Source organism: Ictalurus punctatus, chromosome 23 (genome assembly GCF_001660625.3).
Source record: "Ictalurus punctatus breed USDA103 chromosome 23, Coco_2.0, whole genome shotgun sequence".
NCBI classification, from domain to species: Eukaryota; Metazoa; Chordata; class Actinopteri; order Siluriformes; family Ictaluridae; genus Ictalurus; species Ictalurus punctatus.
In genome coordinates, this window is record NC_030438.2 from 19,199,585 (window position 1) to 19,217,517 (window position 17,933).

The following is a 17,933-nucleotide window of genomic DNA, read 5'->3' on the forward strand; positions in this document are numbered from 1 at the left end:
GCCAGCAGGAGCGCTCTCAGTGGTTTGTGCTTCAGCTCTCCGGTGGAATCGGACCAGACGGGCTCGTCTTCAATCCTTACGCACCTCAATGACGTCTGGGGCCCACGTCCCGGTCACCGCTTGTCCGTCCTTGGACCTGTCAATCAATCCATCCATCTACCTATCGATCTATCCATCCATCTATCTATCTATCAAACTATCCATCCATCCATCTACCTATCGATCTATCCATCCATCAATCTATCCATCCATCAATCTATCAATCTATCCATCCATCCATCTACCTATCCATCCATCCATCCATCCATCAATCAATCAATCTATCAATCTATCCATCCATCCATCTACCTACCTATCCATCCATCCATCCATCCATCAATCTATCAATCTATCCATCCATCCATCTACCTATCCATCCATCCATCCATCTACCTATCGATCTATCCATCTATCCATCTACCTATCCATCCATCCATCCATCCATCCATCCACCTATCGATCTATCCATCCATCAATCTTTCGAATTTTAATCGCACACTAAATGAACCGTCGCACACGGGGACAGTCTGCGCTCCAGCGAATCGAACGCTGAAGCAATGACACAAGGAAAAACGAACGATAATCGGCGTCATCATTTTTTAACCATCTTCCATCGCTCCACACTTTTTAAAATAAAAACTTATTCATGGAGCTGAGATTTATTTATTTTATTTATTTATTTATTTAAAAAAAAAAAAAAAAAAAAAAAAAAAAAAAAAAGGTGTCCGGTCCACTCACGCCCCCTCCTGACCACACGCCGATCTCATTTCCGAAATCTGCCCACGTCAGAAATAACGCTTTCGCCTCTTCGATCGGGACGAAGGAGGAAGCGGCGTTTAGATGCGAGCGCGTCACGCTCGTACCCTCACGTGGTTACAGAACTCAACACGTTCCTATTCCCTGAACGGGAAAGGAGAAACACGACCGCACAGTGATCGGTGCATTTTATTATTTTTTTTAAAATAAAAAGCACGGACAATCACACACACACACACACACACACACACACACACACACACACACACACACACAAGTTGTAAAAAATAGTTTATTGTCGAGTGTAAAAAGGGAGAATTAATCAATCAGTGCTCGAGCAAAGTGCCGTGTTATCGTAATCAACACACTGACATTATTCTGCGGTGAGAATGATAGGAATCTGATCTCATCTAATCTAAACTCCATTTAATAAAAAAAGAATCAGAAAAGAAAACAGTTTGGAAATAAAAACCTGCCTTTTTCCCCTTTAACCTTCCTGCTGTCCAACTACAAGGTCTTAAACATGTGCCCGGTCCAGAGAAGTCCATTTCCGTATGAAATAAATATCCTGACATCTTATCGAACGTATCGAAGGCAGACGTTGACGTTTTTCGACGTACACGCGGCGACCTAAAGTCTCGAAACATGACTACACCGCAACACGGGAATCCCCTACAGCACCGCCCCCGCCTGGCCCTGACCCCGCCCCTCAGCAGAAACCCCATCAAACAGAACCACAAACGTGTACGTGCAAACGTGTTTAAATCGACTTTTCGGATCAATTGGGTGGAACGACGCGAAGCATTTCAGATTCACAACCGAGTCATTTCCTGACTGCTGAAATAACGAAAAAAACAATCCAAGAAGAAAGAAAAGAAAAGAAAAGAAAAGAAAAGAAAAGAAAAGAAAAAAAACCTGAATATGTGCTTGCTTGAGTTTTTGGATGTAACAATGAATAATTTAATTTGAATGAATAATATATATTAAATGTTTCATATATAAAATCATGTCGCTTCGTAAGACAATAAAAGAAAAACAATCAAATCGGATGATAATATGAAAGATAAGATATAATAAACTATAAATCGATAAGAAACAAGATCGCTCCTGAATAAAATCAAATCCTAAAATCATAAAAAATAAAAGTAAAAAAACAAGCTAATGAACAGATATAAACGTGAATACTTCATGTCATGAAGAGAATTTGAAACGCGCTGTGCGGCGGAGAAATTCCGTCGCATTTGAACGCTGTACCATCGATTATTTTTTCATGTTTCAGATATAAATCAAATTTAAACACAAATATCACTGCGAAGGATTTCTGCTGTACTGTAGATCCAAAACAAACAAACAAACAAACAAACAAACAAACAAACAAACAAACCCGACCCCATACATAACCATCTCAGCACTTACTATTGCATTCCTTCATGATCCCAGAATCCCTTTCCAACTCGTAGCGAAGCCTGCCGCTCGCTGGACCGGGTTAGAACAGCACACGTGTACAGCGTTAACGAGCGCTAACGGACTTAATCGCGGACACTAACGAAATGCGAGCGTTCTGGAAACCCTTCAGGGTCACAGGAGCGTACCTGGAAGGCGTTTGACTTTAGAAACGTTCTGTATAATGACGCTTCGATCCCGATGAGGACGCAGAAGCTGCTAACGCGAACGAAGCGGAATGTTGTCGTGGTGACGTGCCCGAAACTGAGGATGAGGGCAGAGCTACAACACGCTTCAGGACTGGACTAGCATTACTCTTATTGTTTGTTTGTTTGATTATTATTTGAGCTTTATTGAAAATGTTACCAAAAAATCTGGATATGCGCAGTGAGGTGCCATGACTTTCGAGCGCCATTACACGGTTGTGATGTCATGTCATTTGAAGGCGATCGCCTTCAAACAAACAAAACAAAACAAAACCCTCACTCAAAATGGCGGCTGAATTACATAAGCCCCGCCCCTTCAGTAAAAACATCCGATCGTCCAATTTGTCGGGTAAGAGGTTAGCGTAAAAACGCCGAGAAATCCGATCCGATTCATTTACGCCACTTGAATCGGATTTTAACAGCCACACTTCGGAAACCGGTGTCTGGTGTCCTCTGATGCGTTTCAGGTTTGTTCGTGTAGATATGATCGCCGAACGGTCTTCTCCTACGACTGGAAGCAAAAAAAATTCACCCGTAAGCGTCAACAAGATGGCCGCAACGAGATTTACGAGGATTTCCGCGTCGCTCTAACGTAAACGCGCGCAGACGTGTCGCTATATAGAATCTTTTCTGAATACGAATCAGTGCTCTTACTCGACAGTAGCATGAAAAAGGCTTTCACTCGGATTAGCTGGTTTGATTATAGAACACTCGAATAGATTCCTAGATAATAAATATTTACACTGTAATCGGAACTCTATAAACTGTAAAAAAATAATAATAATAATAACAACGAAAAAAAAATGCATAAATTAGTGACATCGTAATATCTTGTACATAAAAATCCCAAGAAGGCACTTGTGTTAAAACGCAACGTAGAAAATTCAGTATTCGCTTCATTTAAGCCCCGCCCCTTTCTGAAGTGGCTTTCTTAAAGAAAAAACAAACAAACATATATAAGATATACATCTCTATATATCTATATATATTTAGCTTGTTTCATACCACACAGAAATCTCTCACAGAAAGGTTGTGTAATCAGGGTCATCAGCTGAAACACAGAAGTACAGAAGGATAAAGGACTGAAGCGAACTGTAAAGTAGATCAAAGATGTAAGTGCTAAACTGTCTGGGAACAGTTTAAAATAGCGATGCACCGACCCGAAAATTCACAAATTCACGGCTCATTTTTCAGTCATTGGTTTTCTCGTACCGATTCGTAAATAATTGTATTAAATGAAGCTTTTTTATAAACGCTCAGATGTAAAACTTTAAGGCCGGGCGATATTACAGTATAATATCCTGAGAAATGAAAATACGCTTCTCTGAGATATCACAGATATCGTCTTACTTTTTTTTTTTTATATATATATATATATATATATAAATAATTTTTTTTATTAAAAATATATCGATGTTAAAATTTCGTATTCAAACTGCAAATCTTTCCCATCTTTTGAGTTTTAAGTAGATATAAACCTTCAATAAATATAGGAGAATAAATCTGCGAAACCGCCGCTGGTCATATCGGACAGGCCGATCATTTATTGGAAGAGATCTGGGTCAGCGGGGGAAGTCTGGATCCCGGGCGTGGCCGTCTTTACGTACTTCCTGTACAGGAAATTTGAGCCATTAACAACGTTTAAAAATTTTTTTTTTAAAAACGCACAAAGACTCCCTGTGATTATGATGCATGTGAAGTCCATAAGATGATTTTATTTTATTTTTTTCTGATTTTGAACGATCGCGTTTTTAAGAAGTGGCGTTAATTTTTGAATAGAAATCTAGAAGAAAAACCATTTTGGAAACTTTTTTGTATTTTGTCGAGTTAGAAACATGGACAGAAGCCAAACCCCGCCCCCAAAACGCAAAATCAGACTAAACAGTAATAAACGGCGAATCATAAACCGTACACTGCACGTGCGTTATCCACCGGTGTGCGTCTGAAACGACAACAACCTCCCCAAAGCCCAGTTTATTATTATTATTATTATTTATTTTGGGCGGGGCTTTAAGGTGATTAAAAATAAACTAATTGTGGAAGACTCCTCCACATCTCGCGACACTGAACAGCTCACTAGTGCACGGATAGATTAAATCTGTTTTAAATCATATTAACATTTTTACCTTTGAAGCAATCTGTAACTCGTTCATCGTTGTGTGCGTTTGACTCCATCGTAAAAAAAAAACGGAAACAATTTTTTTCCAGTCAATATTTTTGCCTTTTTTAATTTTTTTTTTTTTTTTACTTTTTTAAACAAATGATTTGACTATTTTTAATTTGTTTTTAAATTTATATATATAAAAAAAAAATGATAATTGATTATTCAGATGATTTTATCATCGAAATTAATCATAAATAATTAAAAGTATTTTTTTTCCTTCAGAATTTTTTGTTACCTTCAGAGACAAAAACCTGGTTTCGCAATTTGAGCTTCTCCGCCGTATTATTATAAAATTGAATTAAAACGAAGCGTGAATAATTCAAATAAAACATTGGTGGGGTTTTTAAAAAATAAGAAATAAAAAAGAATTGTTAAAAAAACAATCGGGGGCTGAATTATTTGAACTGAAAGGAAATTTCGGTGCATCTCTATTATTATTATTATTATTATTATTATTATTATTATTATTATTATTATTATTGTCGTCGTCGTCCCTGGGCCAGCGCGTCAGAGGTTCAGAGCTTATTTTTCTGAAGTGCTTGAGCGTTTTACTCGTCTTTCGCGGCAGCGCTCGGATGCAGCGCGCGGTTTGTAGCGACTCCTTTCTCGGAGCCGAGGTTCGGGGCGCGCAGCAGACTGGCGCTGAACAGGGCGATGATGCCCAGGTTGAGAAGGACGCCGAGTGCCAGCGCTCCCAGCGTTCCCAGGAAGGACGGCGCGGCCGAGTGAGCGGCGAGCGAGCTCCGGCGTGACGTCATATCCGCTACGATGGCCTCCATCTGGAAGTGCGTGCCGACCACCGCGCAGATGTGGAACAGCTGGTGACTGTGGCCTGGGAGACAGGATACATTCGGATATGAAATGAGATCCAAGATGAACTACTATCAGAGCTGCTCTTACAGAAACTTAATCCTGACCAATCACAATCCAGAATTCAACAGCAGTGTGTTTTTCCAAAGACAGACAGCTCTAAGCTCAGGAACGAAATGCTTTGGGTGACATCATCAGTAGCGTTAAACACTAACACTCTTTCCGATCCGTACCGATGTAGTCGAATCGTCCCGGCGCGAGTCTCTCGGGCAGGTGAGAAGCGAACAGGAAGCAGGTGAGGAAAGCAAACAGCAGGTGATAGCAGTGACTGGACAGAGCGTCCGTGTGAGAGCAGCTTCCACAAAAACACAGCAAGAGCTACGACAAAACATCACATCGTCACTTAACGCAGGAAGAGGAGAAAAAAAACAACAACTCAAAGACACACCATTTCCCAGCATGCACGTTCACAACGCTTTCGGAAATCACTCACTCTGTAGAAAAGCGGGATGTTGTCGAACATGAAGGGAATGACGAACGCTCCGGTCCGTAAGATTTTACTCCGGTGTGGGAACTGCAGTTCTAAAAATCTGGGGAAAAAGAAAGAAAAACGACCCAGGAAGCGCGGATTTATAAAGAATTACCACCGTCTTTCTAATCCCATTCCTCTCTCTCCGTCTCTCTCCGTCTCTCTCTCTCTCTCTCTCTCTAACTCTTTCATTCTCTCTCTCCGTCTCTCTCTATCTCTGACTCATTCATTCTCTCTCTCCGTCTCTCTCTACGTCTCTCTCTCCGTCTCTCTCTATCTCTGACTCATTCATTCTCTCTCCGTCTCTCTCTATCTCTAACTCTTTCATTCTCTCTCTCAGTCTCTATCTCTAACTCTTTCATTCTCTCCGTCTCTCTCTAACTCATTCATTCTCTCTCTCTCCGTCTCTCTCTCTATCTCTAACTCTTTCATTCTCTGTCTTCGTCTCTCTTTCTGTCTCGCTCTTGTTCTCGGTCTGTCTCTCTCTCTCTCTCTCTCTCTCTCTGTCTCTCTCTCTCTCTCATGCTGTCACTCATTCTCTCTTCTCCCTCCCTCTCTCTCTCCATCTCTCTATTTCTGTCTTTCTGGAACGAACCCTTGTTGGATTAAAACCCTCCACGTCATGCAGTTATAGGAAAATAATCAACAACGGGGTGGTGCGATGAAGGCGGAGTCACTGTGACCACCCTGAAGTTGTTTATCTTCCTATAACGGAACACCCCCAAAGTGTTTATTCCTCTTCTAGCACATCGTTGACGACTTTTAATTGATTGAAGAATGCCACCTCGTCCCCGTTATACGTCTATATATACCCGTTACGCGTTCTTTACCTGGAGTAGCAGGACATGCTGGTGCAGAAGACGCTGTTAGCGATGGCGATGAGCACGAAGTGGTGATGAAGTTGGCTGTTCACCCAACATTCCGGCATCACGTAGGAGGCGTACGCGATCGCACAACCTGCGCGATAAAAAAACATTTCGGCAACGAGAAAATGACCTGCATTTCATTTCTGAAAATAAAATTCAGTGGACTGGGGTGTGTGTGTGTGTGTGTGTGTGTGTGTGTGTACCCAGGCTGTAAAGGCTGAGCGCTCCATAGTCGAAGAAGTAGCAGATGTGCCGGGCTTCGGATGACATCGTGCTGAAGGTGTGAGCACAGCTGGAAGTGAACGGATACAAGCAGATCAGCAGCATGTACACCAGCAGCGGCCACGTGTAGCTCTCGGACAGGAAGTCCACCGTGGAACAGAGCACACAGAAGCGCCACAGGAAGTACCTGGAGAGTCGAGCGAGAGTGGGAACAAAGCAGAGGCATACTCTCACTACCACCTGCAGTCTATAAGTACTATCCAGATGTGGATCTGTCTTGTTAATTAACGTAAAACAGGATCACTAATCGTCTAAATAGTAGTGATGTGTCGTTCGCAAACGAGTTGACTCTTTGAATCAGCTCTTTTAGGAGAGCGTTGAGAGCCGATTCGTTCTCAAATGACACATCGCTCCTGTTTGGACTACTGGGATAAGTAATCATCCAAATAATAGTTATGTGTCGTTCTCAAATGAGTCGACTCTTTGAATCAGCTCTTTTATGTGAGTGTTAAGAGCTGATTTGTTCTCAAATGACACATCGCTATTGTTTGGACTGAGTGGAAAAGTAATCCTCCAAACAGTTGTGATGTGTCCTTCATGAATGAGTCGATTCTTTGAATCAGTTCTCTTAGGTAAATGATGAGTCAACTCATCCTCAAATGAAACATCATTACTATTTGCACTACTGAGGTAAGTAAAACTTCCAAATAGTAGCCATTTGTTTTTGTTTTTTTTGAGTGACTCTGGAACGCTTGAATGAGTTGACGTATCATTCACTTACGGGAGCTGATTCAAAGATTCAACATGATTTCACTACTATTTGGACGATTATTTATCCCAATAGTCCAAATAATAGTGGCATTTCGATTGTTTCAAATGAAGCAGAGTTCTCTCATATATATACACACGAGTAATTGTTTATTTTCCCCCAAAGTTGTAGGCGATGCTGTCACTTCTGCAGTCTAAATGAATCAATACAGTTCCACGGAAATCTCTTTCCAATGTCGGAGCTCTTTGTTACCGTGATTTTATTCATCTTTCGTTAATCGAATCAGATAAAACATTCAGTGTTTCGTCAGTCCAAATTGCACGAGTGTCCTTTGTGGCTGAAACACGTGATATACGTACCCACGTCATCGTTTATTTTGGGGGGAAAATCAGAAACTTCTCAATGAGTCATTTGGGAGCCATTCGGGAGTCGAGTCTTATTGAGTCAAATGATTTGATTCACTTAAAAAGAGTCTAAGTTCCCAAGCAGGGCTAACAGCGAGACGCTTTCTAAGACTAATTATACTACGTCTGCTAGTAATTCATGCAGAAGATGGTATTTTAAAATAAAATAAACACACACTAAGCCAAGACATCAGGTTTTTACAAATAAGTCCACAGTCTTAACAGTTAAAAGGCATAAAAGACATTTTTAAAATACCGCAGGAGGGAGTACACGTGCACACTCCACCGCTACCTAATCTACTTTCCTCCGAAAGCCGACTAAAAGACTTGGCAGCGAGTGAACGTCACATGCTGCTCCACGTCTCTCACCATGTTGGCAGGAAGTGGGTCCAGATATTCACCGTCTCATTGGTCATCTGAAAGCTGCTGAGGACGCAGTCCAGGGCGGAGCTTTGAGGATGTCTGTAACCGGATATGATGCTGTCCTCCCAAAACACCTGGGTATGACCAGCAGACGTCCACACTGTAAAATTCAGCTTTGAAATCTGTACAGTGAAAACCGCCTCAAATTTGCATCACGAGACTTCATATACATGCTAACGCACGTGAAACGCGACCTTCTAACCGAAGGCGTTTTCCCGAAAGCCAGAACGCTTCTTAGGAAACGGGTGCAGATGACGTTCATAGATGTTCATAGACGTTCAACACGGTTTCTATAGTAACAGCTCATTCACGGGGACATAAATAAATAAATGAAATTGTTGGCAAGCTGCTGTGGTATAAGAGGAGTAAGACACTGTTGGGGTGTGCGGTTAAAGGAAATTAATCAACCGGACGGCGGTGACCGGAAGATATATATATATATATATATCGCACTTGAAATTGTTAGAACATCATCACAGGGCCGTCTGCTGGCAAAGCCGGCCTTCTGCCTCACGCCGTTCGTTCCTAAAAGGTATAAAGTGTACTAGACTACACCAAGCCCACGTGAACGGAAGCCCACCTTTGGGATCTGGTGAATGTTGAAGAGGCGGGGCAGTTTGAGCTGGAGCATGGCTGTGGGTAGTCGTAGCGCCCCCCTGCCTCTCCGACACGCCTGCTCGAGCTTCTCTCGGCCTCCGCGGCACAGCATGCACCATACCGGAGACTCCAAACCCCACGACTGAAGCCCTTCACCGGCCTCCCATTTTATACAGAGAGGCCAGGACCAGTCTCGGTCCCAGCCAGGCCCCGCCCACACAGGAAACACTGCAGGGATTGGGAGTGGGGGGGGGGGGACAGAGAAACAGAGAACAAGACAGAAAGACAGCGAATAAAAGAGTCAGAGAGAGAGACGTAGACAGAGTGAGAAACAGATACAGAGAATGAAAGAAGGAAGGAGAGAGAGACAAAGAGAGATAGATGTGAAGAGAGATTTGCATATGACCCACATACAGTTAGTACACAGAGATACTGTCACACTGAACGTTGCAACCAAACTCCTCGGGCTAATTTTTTTAAATTTGATTTCCTTCATTAGTTTGTCATGTAAAGGTTTGACTACAAGCAGAACGTTTAACCCCGAGGTGTCTAGCTGAATTTCTCGTTTGTTTCTGTGGTGTTCATTACAGCGACCCCCTGACTTTATAATCTTTATAGCAGCTTTCTACTGCGGAACCTTGTTCCTGGTCACATTTGAATAACACAGCCATGTGATGTGTCCAAACACACACGCACACACACACACACATATATGTACAGCTCCCTCCACTGATATTGGCACACTTGGTAAATATATAGTGAATTTGAATCCTGGATTCCGATTGGTCAGAAGATTAACGCAACTGCAAATCACAGGTTTCTACGAACATAAACGCGCTCGATCTAACGCGTTATCGTTTCTATAGCAACCGCTCGTTCGCGGGGACTCGCACGGCCAATGATAAAACACATTACCAGTACGGAGGAGTTTATTTGAACATTCGTGGAAGGAGTCTCCAATGTCAGGGTTTGGAAACGTTCGGAGGTAAAAGCTGCGTCTTCAGGACAGAGGACTTTAAATCAGTTCCTTAAATTATTAAAAACAAACCGGCATCGATATGACGATCAACGATGTCACAGCAGGCGTTTCTAAGAACCGGGACCTTTACACCCTGCAGTGATGTTTCCAAAACTCGCAGCTGTTCGGACGTTAAAAGCTACTCTTCTATTGTGTTAACTTTAAAGGTTCGTTCTAAAGGTTAAACGTTTAGCCGTTTCTGTTAGCTAACCTAAATATTCGGATCTACACCGCATCGTCAAAATATCTTCACTTATCCTGATTCATCCTGTGTCTCTAACACACACACACACACTTTCTTTCCAAAGCGAAGACTGAGCCCATGCTGGAATTGTACGATAATCTAGAAGAGTGAAGCGTCTGGGGAAAACCTGAACTTAACAAAAGCAGACGCACGCAGGAGGAAAAACAGGTCAAGTGAAACATTTCGCCTCCTGAAGAACACCTCGTACACCCCGACAAAAAGATCAGACTGTGATCCTACACCAGAGTCCGTCCTTATGTTCCTCAGAACAATTCACATTCCTGGAAACGTGGGAGGGGGAATGAACTCGGAGAACCCGGGACGGAGGCTCGGGGTGGGCTTCCCGCTCGATGCGAGCGCGGTGGAGGAGTGCACGCGCATGAAGAAACTGTAGCAGAGCCGGTTCCTCCGGTTTAAACCCTGCTCCACGAAGGAGACGGTAAAGAGTATAATTTACGATTTCCTGCCTATCATACAGCGTACAAACACAAAGTTTTTACGGATGAAACAGTGACACGTTGTTGTATTTACATGTCGTGGAAGTCCGTCGCTCCTTCACTCGCCTCTAGAAAGACTTTCCCGTGGCGGAAAACTGACTGTCATAACGCGCCGACACTGGAGACTCCTTACATAAATGTTGAATAAGCGTCTCCTTAAAGAAAACTTCATCGTATCAACGACCAATCGGAATCCAGAACTGAGCAGTGGTTGTGGTTATTATGTAAAACAGCTGCTTGGTTCGCCGCTGGAACAGAAGCAGGATGGTTACGTATGAAAATAAAGATGGCCGCTGGATCCGTTCACAAACAACACAGACGGAAATGCGCCACGACTCTGAACTGTTGTCTCCGTAAAAGAACCAGCAACGCCTTAAGGACACCCAGCCAGATGTTTCCAGCTGTCGTGTTTTGAATCTGAAACTTCAGAGAGTGATTTTTAAACGGTGAACTCCTCGGGACATTCACAAGTCTGACTTGATAGTTTGGGGTTTTGTTTACATTCGTTAACAAAGCCCTGAAGACTTGAGTATTTCCGAGTACTGCTGTATCAAACGGGTCACTGGTCTTCGGACCAATCACAGCGCAGTGCACGGAAACGTTCCTCGGAGAACCTCACCATTACGGTCGCTAGCTAGCTAGCTACCTTAGCCATTTTAAACATTCACGGTAACGTTACAGTCTGACAGGGCTGGCTTTGGATCAGTAACACGTAAATAAATTAGCGAGAAAATGACGATGATGCTGAAATCCAACGTATCGACCTGCGAGGACGTTTACTAGCACGTAACCAGCCAGCTAGCTAAATTAGCTAGCGTTAACGAGATTAGTTTTCCACCATGAGAAAGTCTTTTCGCAGTTTCTCGCTCAACAACCTGCATATTTTTTTTGTCTTATTAACTTCTAGAGTAGAGGTGCCGAACATCTCTGAAACCTTACGTACGATCTTTTTTTAAACCGGTTGCTACGGTGATGGGGCGTCGTCTGAAAAGAACACACAAATGACAACATTGACAGAAGGGGAAAAGACGCACATGTGCCTCTGGTAGTGGTTTTCACTTGGTCTTGTGAGCCGATCGAAAACGGGAAGATGGGACTGTGTCTTATTAAGAAGAAGTTTATTACTTATTATTAAGTTGCGCTTTCACCGGACGTTTCCTCTCACTGTTCTCGCGGTTTACCGGCACACAGTTCCCAAACTCCGGCTGTCTGATTCACATTTATCATAAAGTTCATTCATTTATTCGCCGAGTTAAAAACGCCGAACATCATTAACCACTAGATAATAACATAAACCGCTAAGCTGACATTAACAAGATTAGCCAGCTAACCAACCTTAACCACTAAATAATTTCCCCATCATTATTAAGCTAGCCAATTTACAGCGATTCCTGAGCTGAGAATAACCAGGTTAGCCAGCTAGCTAAGATTAACAAAGAGATCATTTCTACGAAGCTGTAAGGAGGTTAGCTAGCTAGTTTACATTAATCACTAGCTAATTTATCTAGCAGTAGCTAGCTAGCTAACTTGCATTAACTGCTAAGAAGACATTAACAAGATTAGCCAGCTAAGTAACATTAACCACTAGACTACTTGCACTGCTAAGCTGACGTTAACAAGGTTAGTCAGCTAACCAACCTGAACCACTAGCTAATTTCTCCATCATTAGCTAGCGAACGTTTATGGACCGCGACGCGGTCATTATTTAGGCTAGCTAACCGGTTTACATTAACCACTGGCTAATTCATCTATCGTTAGCAAGCTACATGAACTGCTAGCGAATAAAATAGATCAATTTCTTTAATCTTGTCAAACGTTATTTTTAAAAAAAAATGCAATATACGTCATCTATGTGAAACGTTAATGAGCTAATTTAATTCTTCAAACGATCTCGCTCGCATTCACACCTGATCTGAGCAGAAATGTCGCTGAAGCCGCATAACATGACAATATTACTAATATTCGTGTTAGTCTGATTGAAACGTTACTGATCGTAGCTTTAATCCGAAAAAGTAATACTGTTCCACCGCGTGAAATAAAGTAAAGATTCGTTCACACTGTCGTGAGTCAACAGCATGACGTCCTAAATCCGTCTCGTCTCTCCCCGCACGTGTTTGGACATTCTTCCCCTCGGCTCGTGGCTCGGTCACATGATCATCCTCAATGGACGTCTTTATCACTCTCAGTCTACAATAAGGAGTCTGTGCTCGCCGTGTGCCGAGCGTCACGTGTTCGGCGAAACGTCTGTGCAGTGGACGCAGTCGGGAGGCCGACCGCAGCTGCGTCCGAGCGCGCGACGCGCTAAACCAAAAACGCGCCAAATTAGGCTCGCCGCCGACGTTTCCCAGGGCCCTGCAACACACGTGTGCATATTTTAAGTGGATTTTACATTTTAACGCAACGTTTTGGAAAATATCTCAGTCCAGACGAAGAGTTAAAAAAAAAAAAAATAAATGTCTATACACACAAACGTCGTGTTACAAGAGTTATCTCCGCCCACACGAACGCCGATTTGGTGCGTCGTCGTTTTATCCCCTCGGCTCTCGCGGATTTCAAACACGCCACAGGTTTATCGAAAAAAAAATCTCTGTTAAATATTGGTGTGCAAGAATTATCGGCACCCCCGTGAACTCGTATGAGGAAAACATATCTGAAGTACATTCCCATTGATTTTTTAAAAAATTATTTTAATACACCTGGGTGACTAGGAACAGGAAATTGACTAAAAGGCCACCAATAATTGTCGCACACCTTTGGATAAACCTGTGTTGTGCTGCAATTGTTTGATATCCATGAGAGTAGAGCATTTCTGTGAATTATTTATTTATTTATTTATTTATTTGACCCAAAAAAAAAAAAAAAAAAAATCTAAAAGGGTTTTCACAGCTTTCTTCGCTCATATTTACCAAGGGTGCCAATATTAGTGGACGGCGCCGTATATGATTCATATAGAGTATCGCAGAAATGTCTTTAAATATCATCAAGATACGATATTTCGGTCGTGTCCTCCACCTGTCTAACAATTCACCCCCAAACAGGTTACACACACACACACACACACACACACTTAAACAGCTACATGTCAGGACACATCCGGCTCCTCTACAAACTGAACATCACGTTTCAGGTTCTTCCAGCTGTTATCTGAGGAAGATGTTCAGACAGCTGTGTGAAAACCCCAGCTTGCTCAGCGAGCGTGTTTAGGTCGTGAACCCGTTCCTGGGAAACTTCCGAGCTGTGCTTAAACAGTGAAGCAACGGCACATGTGCGATAGAGCATGTGACGTGAAATAGCCGAGAGATGTAACGTGATTTCTGAGAACACAAAAAGAGAACTGGTGCCAAAGTTTCTGTGACTTCACGTGCTTTAACCAAATACTGATCAACTTCAGCTTAGGAAGAAATAAAAATAAGAAGATGTACTCGACTGCACTTTAACACCACATGCACGGTTTGCTCCTTCAGTATCTACCTTTCACCTTCTTTCAAAAGAAACGAAGGCACGACGGATGCACGTCTAAAAAGGTCATTAACATCCATTTTCATTCATTTTTAAAGTCAATATATTCATAGAGCGTGCACCATTCGTTGTAAAATAAAATTTTAAAAAGCACAGTTTAGAGACGATTACACTTTATATCTGAGAGCATGCTCGTGATAAAACAAATGCAAACGGTACGTTTTGAGAAAAAAAAATGTTCATTTGAAATGATCACGAGCAAATTTACCACAAGCCTTTTTTGTTTTTTTTGTTTGTTTTGGTTTTTTTTTCCTGCAGCATGCAAGCACCAAAGTTACAGCACGTGCAGAAAGAATTTCCCAAAAACCCTCACTTCAGGAAAGTTTACAACCCCAGTGCTAAACAAATAAACAAAAATAAATACTCAAACGTGTAAAAACTCATGCGGTTTCCTTTTACGCTCCACGGAAACATGCAGAGGAGAAGTTTCCGCAGTCAGATCAAATCATTCCATAAAAAAAAACATCACCAGCACGAAAAGAGAAAGGATACGTACAGTACTGAGGAATGTTCTTCATCCCTGCGAGTGAAACTGTTGCACCCTGACAGTGAGGGAGTGAAGGGGAAAAACTGACAGACCGGACGCGTCCCAATCCGGACTAGCACCCTACCTACCTCCAAACCTAGCCTTATCTCCGTCACTTTTAAAAAGCAGCCCTATCTATATCCACGAGCACTATCAAGCTGGCCGACTGAGTGCCCGATTTGGGACGCGTCCCAAAAAGCCCAAAGTAGGCGTGGCCAAAAAAATACCCTGTCCAAAAGAACTTCATGTTCGGCTCAATAATGAGTTTGCTTGTGGGGTTTACTGGGGTGAGGGATACACAGTGAATGTGTGTGTGTGTGAGAGAGAGAGACAGAGAGAGAGAGAGACAGAGAGAGAGAGAGAGAGAGAGAGAGAGGGAGAGAATATAAATATTTTAAAGTTGTGTTTGGTGAACGTGGATTTGGTGGCATTTGTGGTGTGAGACACATCCAAACAAGAAAAAGCAAGTACACTTGGGTGTATAGGGTGTGGAAAGCGTGAGTGATGAGCCCTACTTAGCGCACTACAAGTTTAAGGAGCTGTAATAAAGATGAAAGAAGTCAAATGAAGGAAAGAAGGAAGGAAAATCCCAAACCTTTGCACTTTATTTGGTCTATAAGTTCATGAGCGCGTGTCGGGTGAAGCGATGGAGCCGCCAGTCTGGAATCCAGGGTTGATCTTCTCAAAGTGAAATGTGTTCGATGTAACGCGCTCCAGCTGTGATTAGAGCTCCATGAGGGGAAAGTAGAAAGCTAGAGAGGGGTGGAGGATCGTCTGTTCCCCCTCGCGTTCCCCTGCAGAGCCGTGAAAAGCAGCGAGCAGAGCAGAGCAGAGCAGAGCAGAGCAGAGCAGAGCAGAGCAGAGCAGAGAGCCCTCCTCCGCCCGCGCGCGCGCTCATTGGACGGCGCACAGAAAAGCCGCTTTGTTTTGCGGAATCAGGAGACAGTGAAGAGAACAAAGCTGCACAAAAACACCGGGTTCACACCAGGCTGAGTGACACACCAGGCCTTCGAATCCGGAGAGAAAACAGTTAACACCGTGAGATTTAAACATTGTGCGTGGTGGACACCTCCCAGGTAAGAGACACATACCTGGGACGGGAGACACGCCCTTCCCTTGAGGAACGCTCGGTTTCGAACTCATTAAAAAGTCCTTCGATGTCTAACAATCGCCCGAACGATCTCACACTACATCCGTGTCGTGCTGTTACAGGAAAACAATCAACAACAGGGCGCTGTGACGTCGCGAAGTCCCTGCTGAAAAAAACAGTAGAAACCTTTACGGAAATTCGAATGGTTTCCATTACAAATACCATTAAAACCATTAACAAATGTAACGTGTCTTGAGCCGTACCCTATTAGGATTTAATGGTTGGTATTGGTTTCCACTAGACACAAACATCCCACCAATAAAACCCAACACATTACCAGTACCCTCAAGTAACATTATAGTTTCCATTAAAACCCAATACGATTCCCATTATAACTACCGAAACCATTAGAGTTTCTGTAACGGTTCCGACTGTATTTCGCATCAGGGGTGTCGTACTTTTATTATAAATCACAAGAGATTTGTAAACGATTACAATTCTTTTATTCCTTAAAACACCACCAGGTTCTACTTGTTATCCGTTCATAGTTACGTCGGACGTTGGGGAACGTCCGCGAAACAAGTTGCTAAGATACGGCTTGTCGTGTTACCAAGAAACCGCAACGAAGCGTACACTCTAAACATCTGCCCCGAAGATGTCGGGAAGCGTAAAAGTCCGCGTGAAATCAAAACTGAACTTCCGTGGCTTTCGGTACGAATACGTCGGCCTGAAGGTCCTCTATACGCTCGTGCGCTTCGTAACCATGACGAAATTCACATTTCGAAGATATATACGCGTTCAAAACGTACGGTCTGGCTCGAACACCGATACGGATCGGCAGTTTCGATGACATCATTCTGCACTTCAGAGAGATTATATTATATATATATATATATATATATATATATATATATATATATATATATATATATGCTCCTGAAGTAGAGCACAATTACAAAAGAATTGAGAAGATCCTTTTGGGGGAAAGAACAGAAGCTTCAAGCGGTACACGACTCCCAATGTGTAGCGTTCTCCTGGGATTTATGTCTGGACGTACGGGGGGCGACACGTCAGCCGGACTTCCCCCTCATTCCCCATTTCAGCCAAGCCACAAAGTTGGAACAGAGCCAGGATTCAGGACTTTCGAGTCATTTGACCCCAAAAGGAGGTCAGAGTCTGGTTATCTTTCGACTGGGTGGTACCACAGCCTCAGCCAAGAAGCGCTAACTATAGAATGGCCTGATGAGGCACAGGCAGGGGGCCGCACGAGACCCGGATCGTGTGAAGAGACGTGGTTTGGAGGCGGAGAGCTGCTTAAACCCCCAACAACGTGGCCTTGTGCTGCACGGGGTTCGTTCCCTGGGAGTAATGGAACATTTCTAGCTAGAAAACCAATTATTTTATTTTTTTTTCCATGTTAGGTAGTATTGAATTTTAACATAATCGAGTGCAAAAGTTTGCACACCCCTATTTTCTGATACTGCTGTTTGACTCCTCCTAACACCCCCCCCATATAAAACTTTCATCATGACTTTCTCCGTCTCTAGACCTGCTTAGAAACGGCGAGATGATCCAAAAGTTGCTCTGAGAAAACAGAAATAAGTTAGAGGTAGTTATAAAGTAATATAAAGTTATGAAGTAACAATTCAAAACAAAATTATTTGTTAATATCTCACTCTCTCAAAATATATATAAATATATACACACACACACAGTAATGTGCAAAAGTCTCAGACATCCAGATCATATTTATTTATTCTAAAGAAAAGGGTTATCACACTAAACACTGACTTTGTTTAGTTTATTACTGT

At 42.7% G+C, this 17,933-nt stretch overlaps 1 protein-coding gene across 6 annotated transcripts; it reads right to left on the reverse strand.

Moving 5' to 3' along the window:
- Positions 1–1,069: 1,069 nt before the first annotated feature.
- paqr6 (progestin and adipoQ receptor family member VI) lies at positions 1,070–16,035 on the reverse strand. 6 transcript variants are annotated; one of them, XM_047150284.2, is made up of 9 exons: positions 15,628–16,034; positions 15,003–15,314; positions 9,212–9,456; positions 8,578–8,731; positions 7,017–7,222; positions 6,778–6,904; positions 5,912–6,008; positions 5,652–5,796; positions 1,070–5,440 (listed from the first exon to the last, which is right to left on the reverse strand). In XM_047150284.2, the coding sequence occupies exons 3-9, from the start codon at positions 9,345–9,347 to the stop codon at positions 5,157–5,159; spliced, it is 1,149 nt and encodes a 382-aa protein (XP_047006240.1). In that variant the 5' UTR covers positions 9,348–9,456; positions 15,003–15,314; positions 15,628–16,034; the 3' UTR covers positions 1,070–5,156. The 6 variants fall into 6 exon arrangements, with proteins under 6 accessions (XP_047006240.1, XP_017309108.1, XP_047006241.1 ...); XM_017453619.3 differs by having other exon boundaries at positions 8,578–8,705; positions 15,628–16,027; XM_047150285.2 differs by lacking the exon at positions 15,003–15,314 and having other exon boundaries at positions 15,628–16,035.
- Positions 16,036–17,933: the final 1,898 nt, after the last annotated feature.